The following is a 25,856-nucleotide window of genomic DNA, read 5'->3' on the forward strand; positions in this document are numbered from 1 at the left end:
GATCTCAGCTCACTGCAACGTCTGCCTCCCTGGTTCAAGTGATTCTGTAGCCTCAGCCTCCTGAGTAGCTGGCATTACAGGCGCCCACCACCCCACCCAGCTAATTTTTTTTTTTTAAGTAGAGTGGGGGTTTCACCATGTTGGCCAGGCTAGTCTCAAACTCCTGACCTCAGGTGATCCGCCCATCTTGGCCTCTCAAAGTGCTGGGATTACAGGCATGAGCCACCACGCCTGGCCTCCTGTAAAATAGTATGATGAAATTTGCTTTTAATTTTAAATTGGCACACAGCCCCAAGTCAATGTTAGGTTCTAGGCCAATATTTAGTTTATGTTACACCTTTCCTATTAAGCAGTTAATGGACAATTTCTTCTCAACTGTTGTTGTTAGCTGTTTTTTAAGTATTAAAGAGATTGAGACATCAAGCTAGAAGTTAATTTTCTAAACACAGTTATTATTCCTAAATAGGAATTATTTTGTGTAATTTTCCTTTCTAATAAAAATTTTATTTTATTTATTTATTTTTGAGACAGGTTCTTGCTCTGTTGCCCAGGCTGGAGTGTAGTGGCATGATCATAGCTCACTGCAGCCTCAACCTCCTGGGCTAAAGTGATCCTCTTGCCTCAGCCTCCCAACTAGCTAGGACTACAGGTGCACACCACCATGCCTGGATAATTTTTTATTTTATTTTATTTTATTTATTTATTTTTGAGACAGAGTCTTGCTCTGTTGCCTAGGCTGGAGTGCAGTGGCATGATTTCGGCTCACTGCAACCTTCGCCTCCCGGGTTCAAGCAATTCTCCTGTCTCAGCCTCCCGAGTAGCTGGGACTACAGGCACCCACCACCACACCTGGCTAACTTTTGTATTTTTAGTAGAGACGGGTTTTCACCATATTGGTCCAACTGGTCTAGAACTCCTGACCTCAGGTGATCCACCCGCCTTGGCATCCCAAAGTGCTGGGATTACAGGCATGAGCCACCACGCCTGGCCAATTTTTTAAATTTTTGGAGAGATGACGTCTCCCTGTGGTGCCCAGGCTGGTCCTGAAATCCTGGCCTCAAGTGGTACTCCTGCCTCAGTCTCCCAAAGTACTGGCATTACAGGCATGAGCCACCATGTGTGGCCCCTAATAAAAATTGAGCTTGTATTCCAAAAGATCTGAATGCATTCAGTCTGTAGTTCCCTGTTTCCCAAAGCTCTAAACATAAATAAGTGCCATGCAGAAACAGTTTGTATATTAGTTTGCTCAGGCTGCCATTGCAAAGTATCACAAACTGGGCGACTTAAACAACAGAAATACATTGTTTCACATTTCTTAGGGCTAGAAGTCTGAGATAAAGGTGTCAGTAGGGTTGATTCCTTCTGAGGACTGTGAGGGAGGATCTGCTCCAGGCCTCTGCCCTTGGCTTGTTGATGGCTATCTTCATGTTCACATAGTGTTCTCCCTGTACATGTGTTTGTTGCTGTTTCTCCTTTTCATGAAGGACAGCAGTCATATTGGATTAGGGCCCACCCTAATGACCTCATCCTAACCTGCTTGCTTCTGAAAATATTCTGTTTCTAAATAAGGTCACATCCTGAGGCACTGGGGATTAGGACTTCAACACAGGAATTTGGGGGGACACAATTCAACCCATAACAGTCTGCTCACAGTTTTTTGTTATATAGCTTTATATTTAATTCCTGATTTGTTAAACAGGATATGAGTCATTGGCACCCAGTAACAACTTAACTTTCTCTGTAGTGTCTTAAGTAAAAATCAATAAAAAGAAATTGAGCTGGGCGTGGTGGCTCGTGCCTGTAATTCCAGTGACTTGAGAGGCCAAAGCAGGAGGATCACTTGAGGCCAGGAGTTCAAGACCATCCTGGGCAACATAAGAAGACTCCGTCTTTAAAAAAATTTTTTTTTTAATTTGCTGGCCGGGCACGGTGGCTCATGCCTGTAATCCCAGCACTTTGGAAGGCCGAGGCGGGCAGATCACCTGAGGTCGGGAGTTCGAGACCAGCCTGACCAACATGAAGAAACCCCATCTCTACTAAAAATATAAAAATTAGCCAGGCCTGGTGAGGCACGCCTGTAATCCCAGCTACTCGGGAGGCTGAGGCAGGAGAATCGCTTGAACCCCGGAGCCAGAGGTTGCAGTGAGCTGAGATTGTGCCACTGCACTCACTCCAGCTTGGGTGACAAAGTAAGACTCCTTCTCAAAAAAAAAAATTTAAATTTAATCTTAGTTTACAGATTGTTTCATTCTTTCAACAAGCCTTTATTGGGTACTGTGCAAGCACTCAGTAACTAAAATATTTCAGATGTAGTCTGCTCGGAGAGCAAAAGTTGGTAACTTACAGTTCCCATTTTTACCATGTATCCTGAAAAATGGAAAGCTAACTTTAACATCCAAGTATAACAACTCTCCTTAAACTAGATTTCTAGTATACTGTACTCTGCTTCTTACAGTTATAATACATGGCTCTTGACCTTTTATACTTATTTTAACAGTCTTATTTTATTATAAGCCATCTCAAATCCATTTTGGAAATAGGCAAGACATAAATGAAAAAGAGTCAACACTCTTCTCCTAACAACCTTCAATAGCTGATTTTAGCTAATGCTCCAACTTTCAGTGGGAGGAATATTAAGCAGAATTCTATCTCAATTTCAAAAAACTACCTGCTCTTTACTTGTTGACCGAATGAACTACAAAATACTTTTGAGTTTCACACTAGAGGAGAATATCTATATAATATTAAATCGAAGAACTATATTAACAATTACATTTTGCTGAATTTACTGTTATTCCATTGTTTTTAAAAGACTAATTATCTTCTTAAATTATCTTCTCCAATTCCCTCATTTTCTGTACCTCATTGTATGGTATCAAAATAGCCACAGTTTTAAGACTCAAAGCTCTCGATTTGATACCTCATTGTATGGTATCAAAATAGTCACAGTTTTAAGACTCAAAGCTCTTGATTTATCTTCAGTTCTTCCTTATTTTTCTACTGTATCCAATTAGGCTTCTAATCCTACTAATTCTTCCTTGACAATATCCTCTTTGTTGTCACTGCTGCTTCCTTCTTCTGTCCCATGGGTCTAGATTACTGAAATAATATCCCAATAGATTTTCTGTCTCTCCCAGTTTAATCCAACTTCCACAATCAAGACCAAGATAATTTTTTTTTTTTTTTTGAGACAGAGTCTCGCTCTGTCACCCAGGCTGGAGTGCAGTGGCGCAATCTCGGCTCACTGCAACCTCTGCCTTCCGGGTTCATACCATTCTCCTGCCTCAGCCTCCCATGTAGCTGGGACTACAGGCACCCGCCACCACATCCGGCTAATTTTAGTAGAGACGGGGTTTCACCGTGTTAGCCAGGATGGTCTTGATCTCCTGACCTCATGATCCACCCACCTCGGCCTCCCAAAGTGCTGGGATTACAGGCACGAGCCACTGCGCCTGGCCAACTTTTTTTTAAAAAAACATCATTTTCACTTTCTTCCCCCCATACAAAATGTCACAATGGCTTCCCATTACCTATTGAATAATAATAAAAATAGCTAATTTGTGTTAAGCACTGAGCTGTTTGCCAGGCAGTGTGATGAGAACTGTACAGCCACCTCATCATCTTCATATGGATGACGAAACTGACGCTCAGGTGACGTTACCTGCCTAAGTTTGCACAGGTCGTAGGTTATAGAGCTGGGATTTGACTCAGTTCTGTTTGTCTCCAAAGCCTGTAGTCCTGACAACGACGTGATTTTGCCCAAATTCTTTAAAATCAAACTCTTTGATTATTTAAGAACCTGTAAATCTGGCCCTGTCTTACCTCTCCTGTTTTCTCTCTCATTACTTTGTAGCACAAACTCAGTTTCAGCCAAGGTAGTCTCACTATCTCCAAATCTGTTGTATTTTTTCCCTCTCCTAAACTTTTGTTCATATGGGTTCTTCTGCTTGGAATACCCTTCCCTCTACTCACTGCTTGTTCATATTTTTTACATCTTTGAAGGACTAGGTCAAATATTTATTTATGTATTTACTTATTTATTTATTGAGACAGAGTCTTATATTGTTGCCAGGCTGGAGTGCAGTGACACAATTGTGGCTCACTGCAGCCTCAATCTGCCAGGCTCAAGAGATCCTCCCACTTCAGCCTCCTGAGTAGCTAGGTCTACTGACATGTGTACCACATGTGCCCGGCTAATTATTTTTTTCTTTTAGTAGAGATGAGGTCTTGTTATGTAACCCAGGCTGATCTCGAACTCGTGAGCTCAAGGATTCCTCCTGCCTTGGCTTCCCAAAGTGCTGGGATTACAGGCATGAGCCACTCTGTGTGTGGCCAAATTTTAATTCTTTCACACAACTCACACCACTCTTCTATTATGGACTACCCCAAACATGTATTATTTATACTATAGACAAAAATCTTTAAACTCTTGATCACACATCACATCAGGAGAAAATGTTTGAGTACATGCCTCCAACATAGGTACACTGCATTTACTTATACATTTTGGACATATACCACTGTGCTATTATATCATGTGAATCATAGAATATATATAAAGTAGAAATATAAAAAAGGATGAGATAAGGATGAAATGATGTTTTTAGAAAATTAAAAAATTTAGCCGGGTGCAGTGGCTCATGCCTGTAATCCCAGCACTTTGGGAGGCTGAGGTGGGTGGATCATCTGAGGTCAAGAGTTTGAGACCAGCTGGCCAACATGGTGAAACCCCATCTCTACTAAAAATACAAAAATTAACTGGGTGTGGTGGCATGTACCTGTAATTCCAGCTACTCGGGAAGCTGAGGCAAGAGAATCGCTTGAACCTGGGAGGCAGAGGTTGTACTGAGCCGAGATTGTGTCACTGCTCTCCAGCCTGGGCAACAGAGTGAGACTCTGTCACACACACACACAAAAATCCCAGTTACTTAGGAAGCTGAGACATGAGAATCACTTAAACCTGGGAGGCAGAGGTTTCAGTGAGCTGAGATTGCAGCACTGCACTCCAGCCTGCGTGACAGAGTGAGATCCTGTCTCAAAAAATATATAAAAACAACAAAAAAATAACTATACTAATGGGGGTAAAGTGGCATCTCATTGTGGTTTTGGTTTGCATTTCCATAATGACAAATGATGTTGAGCATCTTTTCATGTGCTTTTTGGTCATTTGAAACATTCAGTCTCTTTACTCATATTTTAATTGGGTTGGTTTTTGTTGTCGCTGTGTTGTAGGAGTTCTGTATATATTTTGGATATTCATTCCTTTTCAGATACATGATTTGCAGATATCTTCTCCAATTATCCAGTTGTCTTTTCACTCTCTTGATAGTGTCATTTGATGCACAAAAGTTTTTTTAATTTCTCTGGATGCGGTGGCTCACATCTGTAATCCCAGCACTTTGGGAGGCCGAGATGGGCGGATCATGAGGTCAGGAGATCAAGACCATCCTGGCTAACATGGTGAAACCCCGTCTCTACTAAAAATACAAAAAATTAGCTGGGCGTGGTGGTGGGCACCTGTAGTCCCAGCTACTCAGGAGGCTGAGTCAGGAGAATGGCATGAACCCGGGAGGTGGAGCTTGCAGTGAGCCGAGATCGCGCCATTGCATTCCAGCCTAGGCAACAGAGCGAGACTCCGTCTCAAAAAAAAAGGCCGGGGACAGTGGCTCACGCCTGTAATCCCAGCACTTTGGGAGGCTGAGGCAGGTTCATCACCTGAGGTCAGGAGTTCGAAACCAGCCTGGCCAACATGGTGAAACTCCCATCTCTACTAAACATACAAAAATTAGCTGGGTGTGGTGGCGGGTGCCTGTAATCCCAGCTGCTCAGGAGGCTGAGGCAGGAGAATCCCTTGAACCTAGGAGGCGGAGGTTGCAGTGAGCCGAGATTGTGCCATTGCGCTCCAGCCTGGGCAACAAGAGTAAAACTCCTTCTCAAAAAAAAAAGCATTAATTTGGCCGGGTGCCGTGGCTCACACCTGTAATCCCAGCAATTTGGGAGGCCGAGACGGGTGGATCACAAGGTCAGGAGTTCGAGACCAGCCTGACCAACACGTGAAACCCTGTCTCTACTAAAAATACAAAAATTAGCCGGGCCTGGTGGCATGCGCCTGTAATCCCAGCTACTCAGGAGGCTGAGACAGGAGAATAGCTTGAACCCGGGAGGCAGAGGTTGCAGGAGCCGAGATCACGCCATTGCACTCCAGCCTGGCCAACAGAGTGAGACTCCATCTCAAAAAAAAAAAAAAAAGTTTTTTTAATTTTGATGAAGACCAGGTTATCTGTTTTTTTTTTCTCTTGTTGCCTGTGCCTTTGGTATCATATCCAAGAAATCATTGTGAAATCCAGTGTCATGAAGATGTAACCTTATGTTATCTTCTAAGAGATTTAGAGTTTTATCTTGTAAGTTAAAGTCTTTAATTCATTTTGAGTGAATTTTTACATAGGGTAAAAGAAAAAGGGTTCAACTTCATTCTTTTGCATGTAGAGCTCCGGTTTTCTCAACATCATTTGTTGAAAAGATTGTCCTTTCCCCATTGAATGGTCCTGACATCACTGTTGAAAACCATTTGACCATATATTATGTGAAGGCTTATTTCTGTGTGCTCTATTCTGTTCCATTGCTATATACATGTTCTTTTTTTTTTTTTTTTTTTTTTGAGACAGAATGTTGCTCTGTCATTCAGGCTGGAGTACAGTAGTGCAATTTCAGCTCACTGCAACCTTTGCCTCCAGGGTTCAAGCAATTCTTGTGCCTCAGCCTCCTGAGTAGCTGGGATTACAGGCGTGTGCCACCACACCTGGCTACATTTTGTATTTTTGGTAGAGACGAGGTTTCACCATGTTGGCCAGGCTGGTCTCAAACTCCCAACCTCAGGTGATCCACCTGCCTCAGCCTCACAAAATGTTGGTATGCATCTGTTCTTATGCCAGAACTACACTGTTTTGACTATATAGTTTTGTAGGAAGTTTTGAAATCAGAAAGTATGAATCCTCCAGCTTTGTTCGTCTTTTCAAAGACTGCTTTGGCTATTTGGGGTCCTTTGATATTCCATATGAATTTTAAGATGAGCTTTTCTGTTTCTGTAAAAAATGTTATTGGGACTTTGGTAAGGGGCGCATTGCATCTGTTGATCACTTTGGGTAGAATTGTCATCTAAATATTGTCCCAATCCATGAACATGAATGTCTTTCTGTAGGTGGGTTATTAAAAAAAAAACTACCTATGTGAAAATGATACTTGCATATTAATAAAAAGTCAAATAATAAAGAAAGAACACATTACTCCAGATCTCACTACTCATTGATAACCACAGTTAAGTTTCTGGTGAACATCTTTCTGAGCACCTCTTTTACAATTTTACATAAATAGGATCCATTTGTCTCCCATTTAATATGTAATAGTTGTTTTTTGATGTCAATGACTAGATTTAAATTATGTTTGTCCCATCATTTACTTAAGCAAACTTATCCTGATAGACATTTAATTTGTTGTCTGTGTACTGTGAGTAATTTTTATTAATATCATAGTATTAATGGCCATCCATAGCTATTGTGGACTAGTTTCTTCTCTGTCCTAGTAGACCTTTAAAAAGTTCAGGGAAAACTGTATAATTTTGAATGCTTAATGTTTTTGCTTTTGAATAAAGAAAAGTACAAAGTTTTTCATCTAATCAGTTCCTGCATATCTGATGTACTATAATGCATAAGTAATAGATCTTTGGTGTGATAATTTGTGAAGCAATAAAGGGTAGAGAACCAGATACTTGTTTAGAGATTTATTTATTCTCTAGTTCTTCTATAGCCTAGTGAATAAAAATAATGGTGCATCCAAATGAAATCAAATTTTATAAAACCATAGGAACTGGGTATTCAGTTTATTCTCATTTTCCTACCTTTACAGGAAGAAGTCATGGATTTAATAAATAGAGAAACAATGTATGAATGGTGAGTACTGTACTTTGAATTACTATTCTGATAATTTGTATATTTAATTATATCTTTTCTTTCAGATAGGCAAACTGCAGTTTTGATTTCTTTTCTTTTGTAGGAAGCTACAAACTGCGATACAAATAAGTCAATCTTGGGAAGAAGGCTTGAAACTGGTATGATACTATAACTTCAGTTTTGTAGGAAATTTCAAATTTTTACTGACTTGCAGTGTTGGCATATCTAGTTTTGCTGTAATTTCTAGAAATCTAAGCTCTAGTTTGAAACAAAAATTGTATCTGTTGCATAAATAATTTTTGAGTGCTCTTTTTAATTTTTTTTTTTTTTGAGACAAGGTCTCACTATGTTGTCCAGGCTGGTCTTGAACTCCTGAGCTCAATGGATCCTCCTGCCTCAGCCTCCCAAAATGCTAGGATTACAGGCTTGAGCCATTGCGCCTAGCCCTTGATTGTTCTTGAGAAATACTTCATGATTTACTCATAAAAATAGCTATCATTATTTGAAAGTGGGGTTCAAAGTAAACAGTTTTGTGACACAAAACCATAGCTGTTGTGGACCAGTTTCTTCTCTGTCCTAGTAGGCATAAAAAGAGTTCAGTTGCACTAGTTAAAGTGCTTAGATAACAAAACAATAAATGATTTCACTCCTTTCTCCATAATTTATGAACTATATATTAGGAGTCTTAAACCACAGACAATAGACTTACTAGAAAAATATTGCATTTTTATGCCTGTGTATTAGTCCGTTCTCACATTGCTATAAGGAAATACCCAAGACTGGGTAATTTATAAAGGAAAGAGGTTTAATTGACTCACAGTTCCGCATGGCTGGGGAGGCCTCAGCAAACTTGCCATTATGGCAGAAGGCACCTCTTCACAGGGTGGCAGGCGACAGAATGAGTGCCAGCAGGGGAAATTCCAGATGCTTATAAAGCCGTCAAATCTCGTGAGAACTCACTCACTATCACAAGAACAGCATTGGGGAATTTGCCCCCATGATTCAATTACCACCCACCAGGTTCCTCCCACAACACGTGGGGATTATGGGGATTACAGTTCAAGATGAGATTTGAATGGGGACACAGCCACACCATATCAGCCTGTAACACATTCTCCCACTAACATTTTAATATAAAACTTTTAATTTAAACATACTTAGAATTTAGTTTCATCTCTTGTTAACATTTTTAAATGTCTGTGTGTGCACACCGTGGTTACCTAGTTGTGGTAGCTGAATGATATGCAGTGTTCTTTTCTATGGACATCCCAGATAGTGACAAAACAAGTACTGAGCTGAAAATTGAATAGGAGAGATTCTGACTAATGTCAATCTTCAGATTTGGGGGTTATTCGATATGGAAATGGATCATCAATAGAAGCAATGGCATCTTATTTTCCTTTGAGCCCTGAGTACCTTACATGAGCAGTTATCCCTGATTCTGGAGTAGGTCCGAGAGAATGAGTAGATAATCTCTGGAGCCTGTCGCTTTTCATGTTTTGGTGCTAATGCATTTGATCGATACTGCTGGAGTCCTTTATAATTACTTTAGGTATTGACATGGATGAGTAAGAGAATCGTAAGTGTGTTAGGAAGAGGAAGGGCACATGTAATACACACTTGGCTTGTTTTAGAAAGAAAAGGGCAGATTTTAAAATCCTGAATTATGAAGTACTGATTTTGTCTATGTAAAATCTAGAGACAATTTCCATAAATGTAGTTATTCCTGATGTCTCATTTGCTTCTAAGTTCTAGCCAAAACCTTTTTGGTCCTTTCCTGGATGTAGCATTATAGTTTTCAATAACAAAGCACAGATCAAAGCCAAAGAGAAGAGCTTAAATTCAGGATTTGTGTTTATAGTATTGAGTACTCACATTCTAGGACTTTCTGGCATGTTGGGAAGCCCCTCAATCACCATATAGCCCTCATCCCCAAAAGGGAAAAGGGTGCCTTTGCTTATTGAAGTGAATTTTGGGTTCCCTGATTGCTTTAGGATGACGAGAGCTCTTCACCATTGTGCAGCCAGTGACTCAGTAGTAAGGACTCACTTCCCTGTGCAACAGGTATCTCAAGTGTTTGGTTAATAAGCAATTGGTGCTACAATTGTACACTGCTTTCTGCTTACACAGAATGACAACGGCTTACAGAAATCATCCTCTCTAAAGTGCATTGATTTAACTCCAGTATCCTCAATGGCTTCTTCCATCAAGAAGACTGGGAAGGTAAGAAAGGAGTACGTAAAAGTCTATGTCTCTTGAAATATTTAGGAAATATTTAGGAACATTAATGGTCACCAACACAAATCTTTTGGGGGATATATTTTGTCACAGTACATCTGATTCTAACTAACATTTTCCCCTTCTTTTTCATTTCTTCAAGTATTACTTACATGTAATAAAATTCACCAACTTTAAAGCATAGGGTTAGATTAATTTTGGTAATTGTGTACAATCCTGTAGCCACAACCATAATCAAGATATTGAACAGTTCCCACACTCAAAACAATTTCCTAATGATCTTTTGTACCCCAGTCTCCCTCCCTACCATCCCTGCCCCTCCCTAGGAAACCAGTGATCTGCTTTCTGAGAAAAGTGGCGGTTTTAAAACCTCTGTTCCAATTTGATTTTAGCAGTGTTTCTCTCCATCATTACAAACTTGTGTGAGTTGCACTGGTTCGCCTTCAAGTCCTATTCCCAGTCCTATGCAACAATGCATCATGTAAGTTTATGTTATATGAAAATACCAAATTGCTTATAAAATAAGAATTATAGAAACTTAAAAGAAACTATAGCTCCAAGTTTTGTGCTAACCAAAGAAGTGACTTCTTTTTACGGGAATTAAAATGTCATTGTTTCGGCCGGGCATGGTGGCTCATGCCTGTAATCCCAGCACTTTGGGAGGCCGAGGCGGGTGGATCACCTGAGGTAGGAAGTTCAAGACCAGCCTGAGCAACATGGAGAAACCCCGTCTCTACTAAAAATACAAAAATAGCCGGGCATGGTGGCGCATGTCTGTAATCCCAGCTACTCGGGAGGCTGAGGCAGGAGAATCGCTTGAACCCAGGAGGTGGAGGTTGCGGTGAGCCGAGATCGCGCCATTGCACTCCAGCCTGGGCAACAAGAGCAAAACTCCATCTCAAAAAAAAAAAAAAAGTCACTGTTTCAGTTTATCATTTTGTATATTGAAAAAGTCAGGTGACTAAGAACATAAGAATAATTTAGTAATTCCTTCACCCTGCTAATACATAATCTTTCTCTAACCAAGTTTGTTAATAAGGATCAGAGCTATCTCTAGAACTTTAAACAACTTAATCCGTGATTATCACCTTCATTCAAGGCAAATCCCAGCCAGGGATGTAGGTTTTTGTAGACTCTAGGATTCAAAATCCTGAATCTTTGAGAATTAGAAGATAGTTTGCTCCTAAGGCATTCCAGTTTTTACCCATATGTAAAGAAAAGCAGTAAAATGGCCAAGCATGGTGGCTCACACCTGTAATCCCAGCACTTTTGGAGGCCAAGGCGGGCAGATCACCTAAGGTCAGGAGTTTGAGACCAGCCTGGCCAACATGGTGAAACCCTGTCTCTACTAAAAAAATACAAAATTAGCCGAGTGCGGTGGTGCATGCCTGTAATCCCAGCTACTTGGGAGGCTGAGGCAGGAGAATCACTTGAACCCAGGAGGCGGAGGCTGCAGTGAGCTTAAATCGTGCCACTGCACTCCAGCCTGGGTGACAAGAGCCAAACTCTGTCTCAGAAAAAAAATAAAAATAAAAACAAAAAGCAGTAAAATGATGTAATGCCATGTCCTACACAGAGTCCCGTTTTTGTGTATGTCCTTAGATCTGTTATAATGAAATAGTCATTGCTGATTTAAAATATAAAAATATAAGAATATTTCTTATAATGATCATGATGATTTTATTTTAGAAGAAGTCAAAATCCTACCAACATTATTAGACCAAGTATCCTTGGACCATTAAAAAGAAAAGGTACTTTTATCTACCAGTAGAAATAAATATAACTTTAAGTTATTTTATAAAATATCTAAAATCAAATGTTATGCAAAAATGTATTTTTAAAGGCTTTATTTATTTAAAATATATTTAATAAGCTATTAGAGGCCTTTCATTTTATGCAACTAGAAATATGTATAAGGACATTTTGAAAACTCTAAAATGCTATATAAATGTGAATTGAGAAATGTAATTCCAATTTAGTTGGCTATTGTGATTTTCAATATAATTCACCACGCTAGCTATCTTCATTACTTTCTAAAACAATGTAGAGAATAAATGAATGAATGAACAAATAGAGTGAGTCAGTCATCAAGTATTTTGCTGAATGTCAACCCCTGCCTCACTGCCACACACACACATTGCTATCATATGAATAAGTTGACACAAATTAGATCCACTTACAACACTAAAAATATATATGAAGGTGTATGTTCTTTGGTGTTTAGTTTCTTTATGGGAGTTATTTTTGGTTAAATATATGGAAAGTGACCCACCTACTCAGTAATAAAAGGGCAGTGGAAAGAACAGATGTGTTTTTTAAAAACTCCTACAATCCTGGATCCCACTTCTCAATGGTACCTCACTAAATTATGCTCTTCTTCCTTTTTTTTTTTTTTTTTTTAATTTTCTTGAGACAGAGTCTTGCTCTGTCACCCAGGCTGGAGTGCAGTGGCGCAATCTTGGCTCACTGCAACCCCCTCCTCCCGGGTTCAAGTGATTCTCCTGCCTCAGCCTCATCAGTAGCTGGGATTACAGGTGCCTGCCACCATGCCCGGCTAATTTTTTTGTATTTTTAATAGAGACAGGGTTTCACCGTGTTGGCCAGGCTGTTATGGAACTCCTCACCTCAGGTGATCTGCCCACCTCGGCCTCCCGAAGTGCTGAGATTGCAAGCATAAGCCTGTATATTTAGTACAATTTTTAACTACAGTGGGGAGGGGAAATGGGTGAATAGGAAAGGAGATTAAACTTAAAAATGTGTATTGTGAAATATCTATTAAGATAAGAAAGAGGAGTAAGAAGAACAAGAAGAGGAGAGAAACTGAAATATGCTTTAATGTTCTTTGTATATTTTGGATTAATTAATGGCAGTCTTCCTAACAACATAACTAACTCAGCATGTACTTTTTGTATTCTAAGATTAAGGGCTAGATAAATTCTGGAAAATACTATTTTCCAAAGTAAGCACATTGTTTTATGAAGATGCTTCAGTCACTAAGCTTAAGGGTCTTTTACCTGTGCTGTGAAATTCGGGCTAGTGTTGAAAAAATATTCAAATATATCAGCAGTTTAAGAGCTGTTAGAAGTCGAGGGTCAATTGAGTATTTAAAATAAAGTATGCTTAAATTGAGGAGTGTTTTACCAGATTAAAATAGTTCTCCTTTTGAGACATGTGTACATAAATACGTTATCACATGAAAAGTATCTGGAGTTTTCTTAGAATTTATGATTTAAATTTTTTATAGATCAATTTTAACATAAAAGATGTAGTTTCTGCCCAGTGTCTTCGGAGATGTGACCTGTCTCACACTTGGTTTTCAGCTGCTCTGAAAGACGACTGCCTTATTTCTTTGAGGTGTCCCTGAGGGAACTCCGAAGCAAATTCTGTGTATACCACCTAGTCCATATTTTAAGTCATACCCCACCCTCCAATGCATGCCCTATACAAATATGCTGAAAATTCACTTGGCCATTTTTGGCCAGATACAATAACGGATAAACAGAAATTGAAATTTATTCATATATTTTGGAATATGCATATTCATTTGGGAAACAACGCACTATGTCCTATTTGGACCCCATTAATACAAATGAAATGTGGGAGAAAGGTAGCATAAAAATAAAAGAGAGGTCCTGAGGCAGGGGGCGGGAGGAGCTACAAAGAATGAGGATTATGTGAAGTGAGATCAAGATCAGAGCCTCCAAAGCATATGAAGTCATATTTTATGGTGAGAAGCAGCAGTGACTTCCATTAGGAATAAGCGAGAGCATGGGCCGGGCACAGTGGCTCATGCCTGTAATCCCAGCATTTTGGGAGGCCGAGGAGGGCGGATGACTTGAGGTCAGGAATTCAAGACCAGCCTGGCCAACATGACAAAACCCTGTCTCTACTAAAAATACAAAAATTAGCCGAAGGTGGTGGTGTGTGCCTGTAATCCCAGCTACTCAGGAGACTGAGGCAAGAGAATCGCCTGAATCGAGGAGGCAGAAGTTGCAGTGAGCCGAGATCACACCACTGCACTCCAGCCTGGACATTAGAGTAAGACTCTGTCTGGAAAAAAAAAAAAAGGAATAAGCGAGAGCAAATAAGCCTTCACATCAGAATACTGCAGAAATTGGGCAGCTATAAATACCGTTTGACGAGTAATGCTGGTTTTAGCAAAGAAAGATCTAATTTTCTTTTATAAGGAATTTGTTTTGATTTGTCATGTTTTCAATGTTAAACCAAAAAGGAGAGCTGAGTAGTTTTTCTATAGTGACATAAGTGCAATCTGGCAAGGCATGGGACACCAGACTTCTTTTAAACTTTATGAGCCATGATTACACTTCTGTGGAAGGTCTATGCAATATCTTAATGGTGACTTTAGGGTTTTATCATTCAAATAGAAGTTATGGGCTTGAATATCAGTTTTGCTCAGGTCCAGAAATGATTATCATATGAATGTGAAACACTGCAGATTTTAACATTTACTTCAAGGCAAAGATTACAGAAATGCAGTTGTTTTTTTTTTTTGAGATTAGATGTTCTACCTTAATCTCTAAAGATACAATTATTTTGTTTATTGTGTGCTGTAAAAGAACTTACCTATTTAGTTCGTTGTGTACATTTAGCAAAATAAAGATAGCAACAACCTAAAGTTTTAAAATAAGGAATGACATTAAACTCATTAAACAGCCTTACTACATAGCTATATCAAGTCATCTTGTAGGGCCGGGCACAGTGGCTCACGCCTGTAATCCCAGCATTTTGGGAGGCCAAGGTGGGTGGATCACCTGAGGCCAGGAATTTGAGACCAGCGTGGCCAACATGGTGAAACCCCGTCTCTACTAAAAATATAAAAAATAGCTGGGCGTGGTGGTTTGCACCTGTAATCCCAGCTACTCTGGAGGCTGAGGCACGAGGATCGCTGGAACCTGGGAGGCGGAGGTTGAAGTGAGCCCAGATCATGCCACTGCACTCCAGCCTGGGTGACAGAGTGACTTCTTCTCAAAATAATAATAATAATAATAATAATAATAATAATAATAATAATAATATCATCTTACAGATTTAGTTAATAATATAAGAAAATTATAATCATTGAAAACAAAAAGTAAATCTAAAAACATATACGGTACAAACCCAATTTTATTTAAAAAACAATCGTGTATACAACATATTCAGAAATTACTAAAGAATGGTTATGTCTGGATGATGGTTACTTAAAATTGTTTTTTGTGCTTTTCTGTATTTTATAAATTAATTGCAGTGAATAAGTATTAGTTTTGCAATTAAAATCATAATAAACATGTTAAATAAAACATATCTACCTTGATCTGCTGTATTGTCATAGGTGAAATGGCATTTCAATATCAACCAAAAAAGATTTTCCAAGGCACAACCAACATGCTTTCTTCTGATACTTCCCAACTGTCAGAAAATAATATGTGGTGAGTATTAGCATGAGATTTTAAACATTCATTGATCATTTTTGCTTCGTTTTTAAGTCTACTTTGGCTATTGTACATATTCAGAAGTATGGTACATTATTAACTGTTCTTAGAAGTTTTAAAACTAATATTCCAAATGGATACTATAAACTTGAGTTATTTTATTTTCTTTTTTTTTTTTTTTTTTTTTTTTTTTTTTGAGACGGAGTCTCACTCTGTCGCCCAGGCTGGAGTGCAGTGGCGCGATCTCGGCTCACTGCAAGCTCCGCCTCCTGGGTTCACGCCATTCTCCTGCCTCAGCCTCTCCGAGTAGCTGGGACTACAGGCGCCTGCCACCACGCCCGGCTAATTTTTTTTGTATTTTTAGTAGAGACGGGGTTTCACCGTGGTCTCGATCTCCTGACCTCGTGATCCGCCCGCCTCGGCCTCCCAAAGTGCTGGGATTACAAGCGTGAGCCACCGCGCCCGGCCTATTTTCTTTTTTTTTCTTTTTCTGAGACAGGGTCTCACTCTTGTCACCCAGGCTGGGAGTGCAGTGGCACAATCTTGGCTCACTGCAACCTCCACCTCCCAGGCTCAAGCAGTCCTCCCACCTCAGCCTCCTGAGTAGCTGGGACCACAGGTGTGCACCACCGCACCTGGCTAATTTTTGTATTTTTTGTAGAGATGGGGTTTTTCCATGTTGCCCAGGCTGGTCTCAAACTCCTGAGCTCAAGCAATCCGCCTGCCCTGGCCTCCTAAAGTGCTGGGATTATAGGCGTGAGTCACGTCACCTGGCGGAGTGTTTTTCTTATGAGATGTGTGTGACACTAATATGTGGTGGATACATTTTTAGAAGTGAGATTTTGGCATTAGATTAAGAGATATTAGAGAAATACATAAAAATGCATCCTTGGAAAAAGTCATCTTCTGCCCATCTTTTCTCCCTTGGATTTTTGTCTACCTTGTTGGGTTGAGAGTATTATTGAAAAGCATGCCTAAGAAAGCATGTTTTAATGATAAAAATAGGAAATACCAGAATGGATTTCTTTCTTTTTTTTTTTTTTTTTTTTTTTTTTTTAGACGGAGTCTCGCTCTGTCTCCCAGGCTGGAGTGCAGTGGAACCATCTTGGCTCACTGCAACCTCTACCTCCTGGGTTCAAGCGATTCTCCTGCCTCAGCCTCCTGAGTAGCTGGGACTACAGGTGTGTGCCACCACCCCTGGCTAATTTTTGTATTTTTAGTAGAGATGGGGTTTCACCATATTGGTCAGGCCGATCCTGAACTCCTGACCTCGTGATTCACCTGCCTCAGCCTCGCAAAGTGCTTGGATTACAGGCATGAGCCACCACACCTGGCCATGGATTTCTATTTATTGTTACTGGTGGTTTTATTGTATGACTCTTAAAACACTTTGCTTGTGACAAGTGCCAGTTGTTAGTCACGTATTTTGCATTCATGTGTAGACAAAGCAGAGTATACAGAGAGATCTCGAGTTCTGCTATCAGTGAGTGGCATTTTCTTCTCCTAGTCTACTTCCAGCTACTTTTGATGGAAACAACAGCAATGCTGGATCTTCTGGTAATTCGTCAGCTGAAATCGGCACTGTCAGAAACTCTCTTGTGTCACCTTGATACTGGTTCTCATTTGTTCTAGTAGACGAACTTTCAACTAAATGATTCACCCATCCCAAGACTTTCTCACAATGGAGAAACACACACATCAAGCAAACCAAGTCAGAGCAATGAGAATTGTACTGTACAATTTAAACTATCTCCTATTTATCTTTTTTCCTCAATTTCCTAAAATTCTATTTAGCTATAGAACTTGCGTGTATAATTCTCGTGTGCGTCCTTAAATTTAATGTAATAATATGTTAAAGATGTTTTCCAAATAAGAACCATGTTGAAGATACAAGCATAAATTGTTAGGCTGCTATTTTCTAGAAAATGCTGTACCTTGACTTTTTAAAATAATCTTATGAAACATAATTCTGATAAAATATAGTTGTTCAATTAACAAAGTAAAATGATGTTTGACAATTATGTACTTAATGATCCATGCTAGTCTTTAATGCTATTTTCAGTAACTACTAGCTTCCACTTGGTAAAGAAAAGTCACATATCAAAGGCAATTTTTACGACTAAGTTATACTATACTGATCCAAGGATTGCTTATTTTGCACATGAATCCTTAGATATTCAATTTGTTGGGAAGCAGTAGGTAGGAGAAGAGCAAGACGAATTAAAGTTAATTGAATAGAAAGAAAATAATATGTAATTGAGGCTTCACTCAATTTGTACTCAACCTGATTAACCCTGATTAATTTTGTATTCTAATTAAGTGTGGAAAAATGTTGATAAATTGTAGTCTTTTACATTTTTATCATTTACGTTTTATTCATCATCATGACTACTGATTTAATTAAATGCAGGCTTAATATGTCAGGGCTTTTCTGCGAAAATAATGTGCTTCCAATTGTTCCCTAAGGGCTATAAATGTTTGTTTAAACCCTTATTTTCTATTCAAAAATCTTAAGGGTTTTTTTTTTTTTTTTTTTTTAAATAGGAAAAATTGTGTGTTAAAAAATTTAAATTTAGGCTGGGCGTGGTGGCTCATGCCTGTAATCCCAGCACTTTGGGAGGCCGAGGCAGGTGGATCACAAGGTCAGGAGATCGAGACCATCCTGGCTAACACGGTGAAACCCCATCTCTACTGAAAATACAAAAAATTAGCCGGGCGTGGTGGTGGGCGCCTGTAATCCCAGCTACTCGGGAGGCTGAGGCAGGAGAATGGCGTGAACCCGGGAGGCGGAGGTCGCAGTGAGCTAAGATCATGCCACTGCACTCCAGCCTGGGCAACAGAGCAAGACTCTGTCTCAAAAAAAAATTAAATTTAAAATATGTGCTTTAAGTAATTGGGGGTAGTATTAGCATTTTGAAAAATAGAAACATATTCTCATGAAATGAAGCTGAGAATGGTTTAAATTGCCTCAGATAATAAGACAGGAACAGTTATCTCAAATATGTATAAAAGACTTTTTTTCTTTTCATCGGAAAGAATCAGAATGATAGAAATCTGATGTGGGTATGCTGCCATGTGGGAAAAAGACTGTGGCACTAACAATTTTTTGACAGTGACCCTGATGGAACTGATCAGAATTGATATACAAGTGGGAGAAGATTCTATTCAATTATGAATAGATCGGCCGGGCGCGGTGGCTCACGCCTGTAATCCCAGCACTTTGGGAGGCCGAGGCGGGCGGATCACTAGGTCAGGAGATCGAGACCATCCTGGCTAACACGGTGAAACCCCGTCTCTACTAAAAATACAAAAAAAAATTAGCCGAGCATAGTAGCAGGTACCTGTAGTCCCAGCTACAAGGGAGGCTGAGGCAGGAGAATGGCGTGAACCCTGGGGGGCGGAGCCTGCAGTGAGCCGAGATCGCACCACTGCACTCCAGCCTGGGTGAAAGAGCGAGACTCCGTCTCAAAAAAAAAAAAAAAAAAATTATGAATAGATGAAGCCAACTATTTATAAAATGACTAGGATCATGATGGTCTCTTGAAACTGGGACAGGATTCTATAAATTGGCTAAGAACAAGGAAACTATAAATATTGCCTTTGTTACTTGCTTCTTTACTTGCCAGCCCTTTAGTGGACCAGTTGTGAGAGGGGCCCCTCATGGAATGAGGTGTGGTTGCAGTGATGTTTCTTGCTGAAACTGTAGATCATTGACAGACAAAGGTTCACACGTACTATTGACATCTTAGCCAAAGAGAGTTTTGCAGAATGTTCAAGCACAAGGACTAAGGATGCAGAAAGTAACTAATGGGGATAAGACTACCACTCAGTTGTATAAGGAACTTTTATCAGCAAATCTTGGTAATCTTGACTATCTCAATATACTTTTCTCAACTCAGACAATTCCTTTCCCTCTATTCAGTTATTTTTTTTTTTGAGATGGAGTCTCGCTCTGTTGCCCAGGCTGGAGTGCAGTAGCATGATCTCGGCTCACTGCAACCTCCGCCTCCCAGGTTCAAGCAATTCTCCTGCCTCAACCTCCTGAGTACCTGGGATTACAGGCGCATGCCACCATGCCCGGCTAATTTTTGTATTTTTAGTGGAGACGGGGTTTCACCATGTTGCCCAGGCTGGTCTCGAACTCCTGGCCTCAGGTGATCCACCCACCTCGGCCTCCCAAAGTGCTGGGATTACAGGCATGAGCCACCCCACCCCGCCCTATTCAGTTAGTTTTTATTGATTTAGCTATACACTAGGATGCCACAACTCACTGTAATATGCTCAGACTCAAGGATTCTGTAGTTGGTTCTCCATTCTGTTGCCTTTTGAGCTTGTGTATTGGGAGGATCCATTTCTAAAATGATTTTCCATTTATTGTTGATTTTAAGACCAAAATGATTGTAACTTTTACTTGCTATTCTGTGTTTGATTTTTTAAAATTATGGTAAGGCGGCCGGGCACAGTGGCTCACGCCTGTAATCCCAGCACTTTGGGAGGCCGAAATGGGTGGGTCACCTGATGTCAGGAGTTCGAGACCAGCCTGGCCAACATGGCGAAACCCTGTCTCTACTAAAAATACAAGATACTAGCTGAGCGTGGTGGCAGGCACCTGTAATCCCAGCTACTCAGGAGGCTTAGGCAGGAGAATCGCTGGAACCCGGGAGGCGGAGGTTGCAGTGAGCCGAGATCACGCCACTGCACTCTAGCCTGGGCGACAGAGTGAGACTCCGTCTCAAAGAAAAAGAAATTATGGTAAGGCTGTATTTTGTCTTCCTAAACATGCCGAAGAATTATCATATCAGTTTTCTATAGTGAAGGACATGTATTAGTTTCCCAGGGCTGCCATAACAAAGCATCACAAACTGGGTGGCTTAAACAATGGAAATTTATTGTTTCACAGTTCTGGAGGCTACCAGCCAAAGATCAAGGAGTCAGCTGGATTGGTTGCCCCTGGAAGCTCTAAGGGAGAATCCGTTCCATGCCTCTCTCCTTGCTTTTGGTGGTTGCTGGCAATCCTTGGCTTACAGATACATCACTCCAATCTCTGCCTCAGAGAGAATCACACAGGATTCTCTCTGTGTCCTGTGTCATCATATGGCCTTCTTATAAAGATAACCAGTCATTGGATTTAAGGCCCACCCTAATCCAATATGACCTCATCTTAATTCGATTATATCTGCAAAGACCCTGCTTCCAGATAAGGTCAAATTCACAGGTCCTGGGGGTTAGAATTTCAAGATATCTTTTTGAGGACACAATTTAACACACAATGGTATAATTTTAGAATTTTGATTTTGCTTGTTTCACTTTTCCTAAATTAGTTTTTTAAAATCGTCTCTCCTATAACTCGTCTTAAAAATGTGAGAACAAGGGGTGACTATAAAGCATCATGGTTAAACCTAAGATATGTGGTCAATCAAGTATTCCTGTTTTACTTACAATCTTATAAAAGAGCAGTGCTCCAAATTTACCCTAATGATTCACTGATACTCAACATGAAAACTCACTGTAATAATGAGTTGGGTCCTCAGATCAGGAAAATATATATATGCTTTTTAAAATTTATAATAACTGAATCAACCAATAACATTTATAATTTTAAATATATTCAATAAATATCTAATGAATACTTTCTATGTACAGGAAACTGTACTAAAACTTTTATGATATATGAGGATGAGTGAGATACCTTATCTGTCTTCAAGCGGGATAACTAAATACAAAAATAATAATACAAGATAGTCTATGATAACATGACTATAGATACACATAAGAAAAGACACTTTTACTGTAAAAATAGGATATAAAGATAATACTGAGATCATGTAATCTTAGTATTCAGGGATTTTAGAAGTCTTTGAATCTACCTCTCAGTGCAGAAATCCTTTTAAGAATTCCAGACAGATTATTTTTTAGCCTTAGTTTGAAATCTTGTAGGAATGAACGGACTCTGTCACAAGACAGTTCATTGTACTGTTGGACAGCTCTCATATTTAGAAGTCTCTTACGTTAAAAGGGGGGGATGAGTGTAGAGTTTGTATTTAGGTGACCTGTTTCATTGGCTGTTTAGAATTGAGACAAATCAAATGAGCTATTAAAAGCACATGAGTTAAGGTTCTAATTCTGCAGTAATCTTTGTCCTTACTCCTTGAATTATTAGTACTCCCACTACAGGATATATTTAATCTCATCTCCTAAATGAATTTTGAAAATTCACCTAGAAGCAACTATATATAAATATCTAAGATGAAAATGCATGTATGATACTTAGGTATCTGTGGGGAAAACTAATTACAATTTGCCTGAAGTGTTTTTAAATATTTTAGATCTTAAAAGTCGAGCTTGAAAAATCTATCATATAGGTAGACTTCACTGTCGGATAGTTACAATTGTGCATTTAGAAAAGGTCAGGGAACCATAAATACCCCAGCAAATGCGTAACTTTGTTTCCCTGAAATTCCATAATGTCTCGCAGATTTCTTACAATGTAGTTCTTAATCCAAGGGTAAACAAGATTGATTTCCACAAGTGTCTATAACGTATAGGTGGAGAGAATCATACATCATATAGGAATCCCGGAAATTTGCTCAACCCCCTTACTAAAGGGAGACTTGATGACCATGGTCTCTCAGAAGAAATGCATTAAATGAATGCAGTCATTAAATCATATAAGTTGACCAACAGCTACATATGTGCAATTGGAGATTGTGGCTTTACTGACAGCAAAGTAAATCAGTAACATAAATGCTCATGTCAGCCTTTTGGGAGAGTGACCAAACTACATTCTTAGTAAGTATAGGAGTCAAGAGATCTGACTTGTAGCTCCAGTTCTGCCACTAGCTATGTGGGTCTTTGGGCAGGTCACTTCACGGCTCTGGGCTTCAGGAATCCAATATGTAAAACAGATCAGACTAGTTATTTATAAGGTCCCTTCTGCCGCTAAAAATTTTATGGATTCTGTGAAAACATCTGCCTTCATCTTTGCTAGTATGACAGTAAAAGTCATGGTGGCATTTAAAATATTTAGGAAATTAGAGAGCTTTATACCTAATATTTTTATTCTTTCTGGCAACAAGAAACTCATTTTACTTAGCTTCATCAATAGTTTCCTCTCTTTTCTGAATCATGCATGATTTATGATGAAATGTGGAAAGCTAATTTCCCCCTGGTTTCTTGTTTTGTGTGAATAAATAATCCTCTCAGGATTTCCATATTAATAACAAGTTCCCACTGACACAGCACTCACCATAAAATTTTCATTGTACTGTAACAACAGCTTGAGACAAAACAAAGATATACTTGGTATGTTCATTTCAGAGAAGCAAGAGAGACATGGCCAAAAGCTACATCAACTATAAAAACATCATCCCAATACAAATTCAGAAGTGCTCAATTCACACTAAAAAGCAGACTACCAGTAAAAGAGGTTTTTCTTTTTCCTTGATAATTATTATATGGCAATAAGAAAAGCCTTCTGACGTTAAGTTGGTACGTTAAGTTGGTTTATTTCTTGGCATGGCTCTTGTGCTTGGTAACTCTGCATTGAACACCAACAAAAAAGGACAAACTTGACAGTTGCAAGTAGCTGGCTTGTGACTTTGTTCTGAGAAAGGAAATACTTTAAAATTACATTATCCAGCAGAGGCAACTAATTATACTTTCCATTTCTAGTCTCCCTCTTCTGAGAGGAAGGGTTTAGTTTGCTTCCTTAACTCGACTTATATTAAACTCTAAGAGTGGGGTCTTTGGAAAGGATAGTACTGAGGCCAGCATGGTAGGGCTGTGAAGGAAGAAGGAAGTTCAGCTAAAACTCCAATTTTTTTTTATTTTTTTTTTAACAGAGTCTAGCTCTGTCACCCAGGCTGGGGTGCAGTGGTGTGGTTTCAGCTCACTGCAGCCTCCACCTCCCAGTCAAGCGATTCTTGTGCTTCAGCCTTCTGAGTAGCTGGGACTACAGACACATGCCACCATACCTAGCTCATTTATTCTTTTGTATTTTTAGTAGAGACAGGGTTTCTCCATGTTAGCCAGGCTGGTTTCAAACTCCTGGCCTCAAGTGATCTGCCTGCCTTGGCCTCCCAAAGTACTGGAATTACAGGCAGGAGCCACCGCACCTGGACCCTTCAACTTGATTTGGAATACACCTATGCCACATTGATTAGCAGAAATTTTTAAAATTTTAAATAATATACAAGGCTGCTGAGAGTGGGGAAAGTGGTGTTTGAATTTACTGTGGTGGAGTCCTATTGTCCTTTAATGAGGAAGTTTGGTAGTGTGTATCAAAAGCCTTCAAAAAGTGCATCTCTTTGGGGATTTTATAGGAATTTTTCTTAGGGAAAAATATGGGACAGGTTGAAAAAGATATTTATTGTAATGTTATTTGTATATGTGAAAAAATCAATTATGAAAAAAACTTAACTCTTCAACAAGTGGTGCTGGGGCAACTGAGTAGTCACGTGTAAAATAATGAAATTGGGTCATGAAAAGGAATGAAGTCCTGACACATGCTGCAACATGCATGAAGCACGAAACATTATCCTAAGTGAAATAAGTCTGACACAAACAGGATAAATATTATTTCACTTATATGAAATATTTAGAATAGACAAATTCATAAGGGCAAAAAATAGATTACAGGTTACCAGGGACTAGAGGGAGGGAGGAATGGGGAGTTATTAACGGGTACAGAGTTTCTGTTTGGGGTGATAAAAAACGGTTTGGGCCGGGCGTGGTGGCTCATGCCTATAATCCCAGCACTTTGGGAGGCTGAGGTGGGCGGATCACAAGGTCAGGAATTGGAGACCAGCCTGGCCAATATGGTGAAACCCTATCTCTATTAAAAATATAAAAATTAGCCGAGTGTGGTGGCGGGTGCCTGTAGTCCAGCTACTCAGGACGCTGAGGCAGGAGAATCGCTTGAACCCAGAAGGTGAAGGTTGCAGTGAGCCGAGATGGCGCCACTGCACTCCAGCCTGGGAGACAGAGCGAGAACCTGTTTCAAAAAAAACAAAAAAACAAAAAAAACGGAAATAGTAGTGATGGCTGCACAACATTGTGAATGTAATTAAGGCTACTGAATTGTATACCTAAACATGGTTAAAATAGTAAGTTTTATGTTAAAAAACCAACAACTAATGTGTACCTACACTAAGATCAGTTAAATTCGCATTTCTCAGGGTGCTTTTTATTAAGTTGGTGCAAAAGTAATTGCGGTTTTTGCCTTTAAAAGTTTGTTCTCTACTAAAAATACAAAAAAAATTAGCCGGGCACAGTGGCGGGTGCCTGTAGTCCCAGCTACTTGGGAGGCTGAGGCAGGAGAATGGCGTGAGCCCGGGAGGCAGAGCTTGCAGTGAGCCGAGATAGCGCCATTGCACTCCAGCCTGGGCAACACAGTGAGACTCTGCCTCAAAAAAAAAAAAAAAAAGTAAAGGTTTGCGTTTAAAGGCAAAAACCGCAATTACTTTTGCACCAACCTAAGAAAATGTGAATAAGTAAATATCCTGAAGAATTGAAGAGGAAGTCCAGGGGAAGTCCATGGTCAAATGAGTTTGGAAAATTCAGTTGACTTGTTTCTTTAACATTCTGAAAGCCCAAGAAAGAGGATGTGGTATGAAGCATTTTCAAACTGTTTAACCCACATTCTCTTGTTAAGGGACAGCTTGTGGGATTGATGTTATATAGAATACCCTTTGGGAAACATTGGGTTAAAATAGATTGCAGTACATTTCATTCCATGGAAATCTTGGCACCAATGAAGAATGATGGCATGGTCATATATCACTTGGCATGGAAAGATGTTTACACTAGATTGTAAAGTTAAAAAGCAGTGTGATTAATGGGAACTCGTTTTTGTTTTTTTGTTTTATTGGTGGTTTTTTTTTTTTTTTTTTTTTTTTTGAGACAGAGTTTCACCCTTGTCACCCAGGCTGTAGTGCAATGGCATGATCTCAGCTCACTGCAACCTCTGCCTCCTGGGTTCAAGCGATTCTCCTACCTCAGCCTTCCAAGTAGCTGGACTACAGGCGCCTGCCACCACACCCGGCTAATTTTTGTATTTTTAGTAGAGACAGGGTTTCACTATGTTGGCCAGGCTGGTCTCCAACTCCTGACTTCAGGTAATCCACCCACCTCAGCCTCCCAAAGTGCTGGGATTACAGGCCTGAGCCACCACACACTGCCTCATTTTTGTTTTTAAGAAGTATATGTATCTATATATGTTATGTAGATATATAACAGAAAA

At 39.7% G+C, this 25,856-nt stretch overlaps 1 protein-coding gene across 10 annotated transcripts in view; it reads left to right on the forward strand.

Moving 5' to 3' along the window:
* Positions 1-25,856, forward strand: part of PABIR3 (PABIR family member 3) — a 143,792-nt gene that overhangs the window by 48,948 nt on the left and 68,988 nt on the right. For 3 of the 10 annotated variants that reach the window (XM_063635032.1, XM_063635031.1, XM_055267257.2), the window contains 6 exons: positions 7,903-7,946; positions 8,050-8,104; positions 10,077-10,169; positions 10,577-10,665; positions 11,874-11,935; positions 15,517-15,613. In XM_063635032.1, coding sequence (XP_063491102.1) covers positions 7,903-7,946; positions 8,050-8,104; positions 10,077-10,169; positions 10,577-10,665; positions 11,874-11,935; positions 15,517-15,613 — 440 coding nt within the window. Of the gene's footprint in view, positions 1-7,902; positions 7,947-8,049; positions 8,105-10,076; positions 10,170-10,576; positions 10,666-11,873; positions 11,936-15,516; positions 15,614-17,058; positions 17,976-25,856 lie in introns of those variants that run through there. The other 7 variants (XM_055267258.2, XM_063635036.1, XM_063635030.1 and 4 more) reach the window with 5 other exon arrangements.

The sequence above is a fragment of the Symphalangus syndactylus genome, chromosome X, assembly GCF_028878055.3.
Source record: "Symphalangus syndactylus isolate Jambi chromosome X, NHGRI_mSymSyn1-v2.1_pri, whole genome shotgun sequence".
In the NCBI taxonomy this organism is placed as follows: domain Eukaryota; kingdom Metazoa; phylum Chordata; class Mammalia; order Primates; family Hylobatidae; genus Symphalangus; species Symphalangus syndactylus.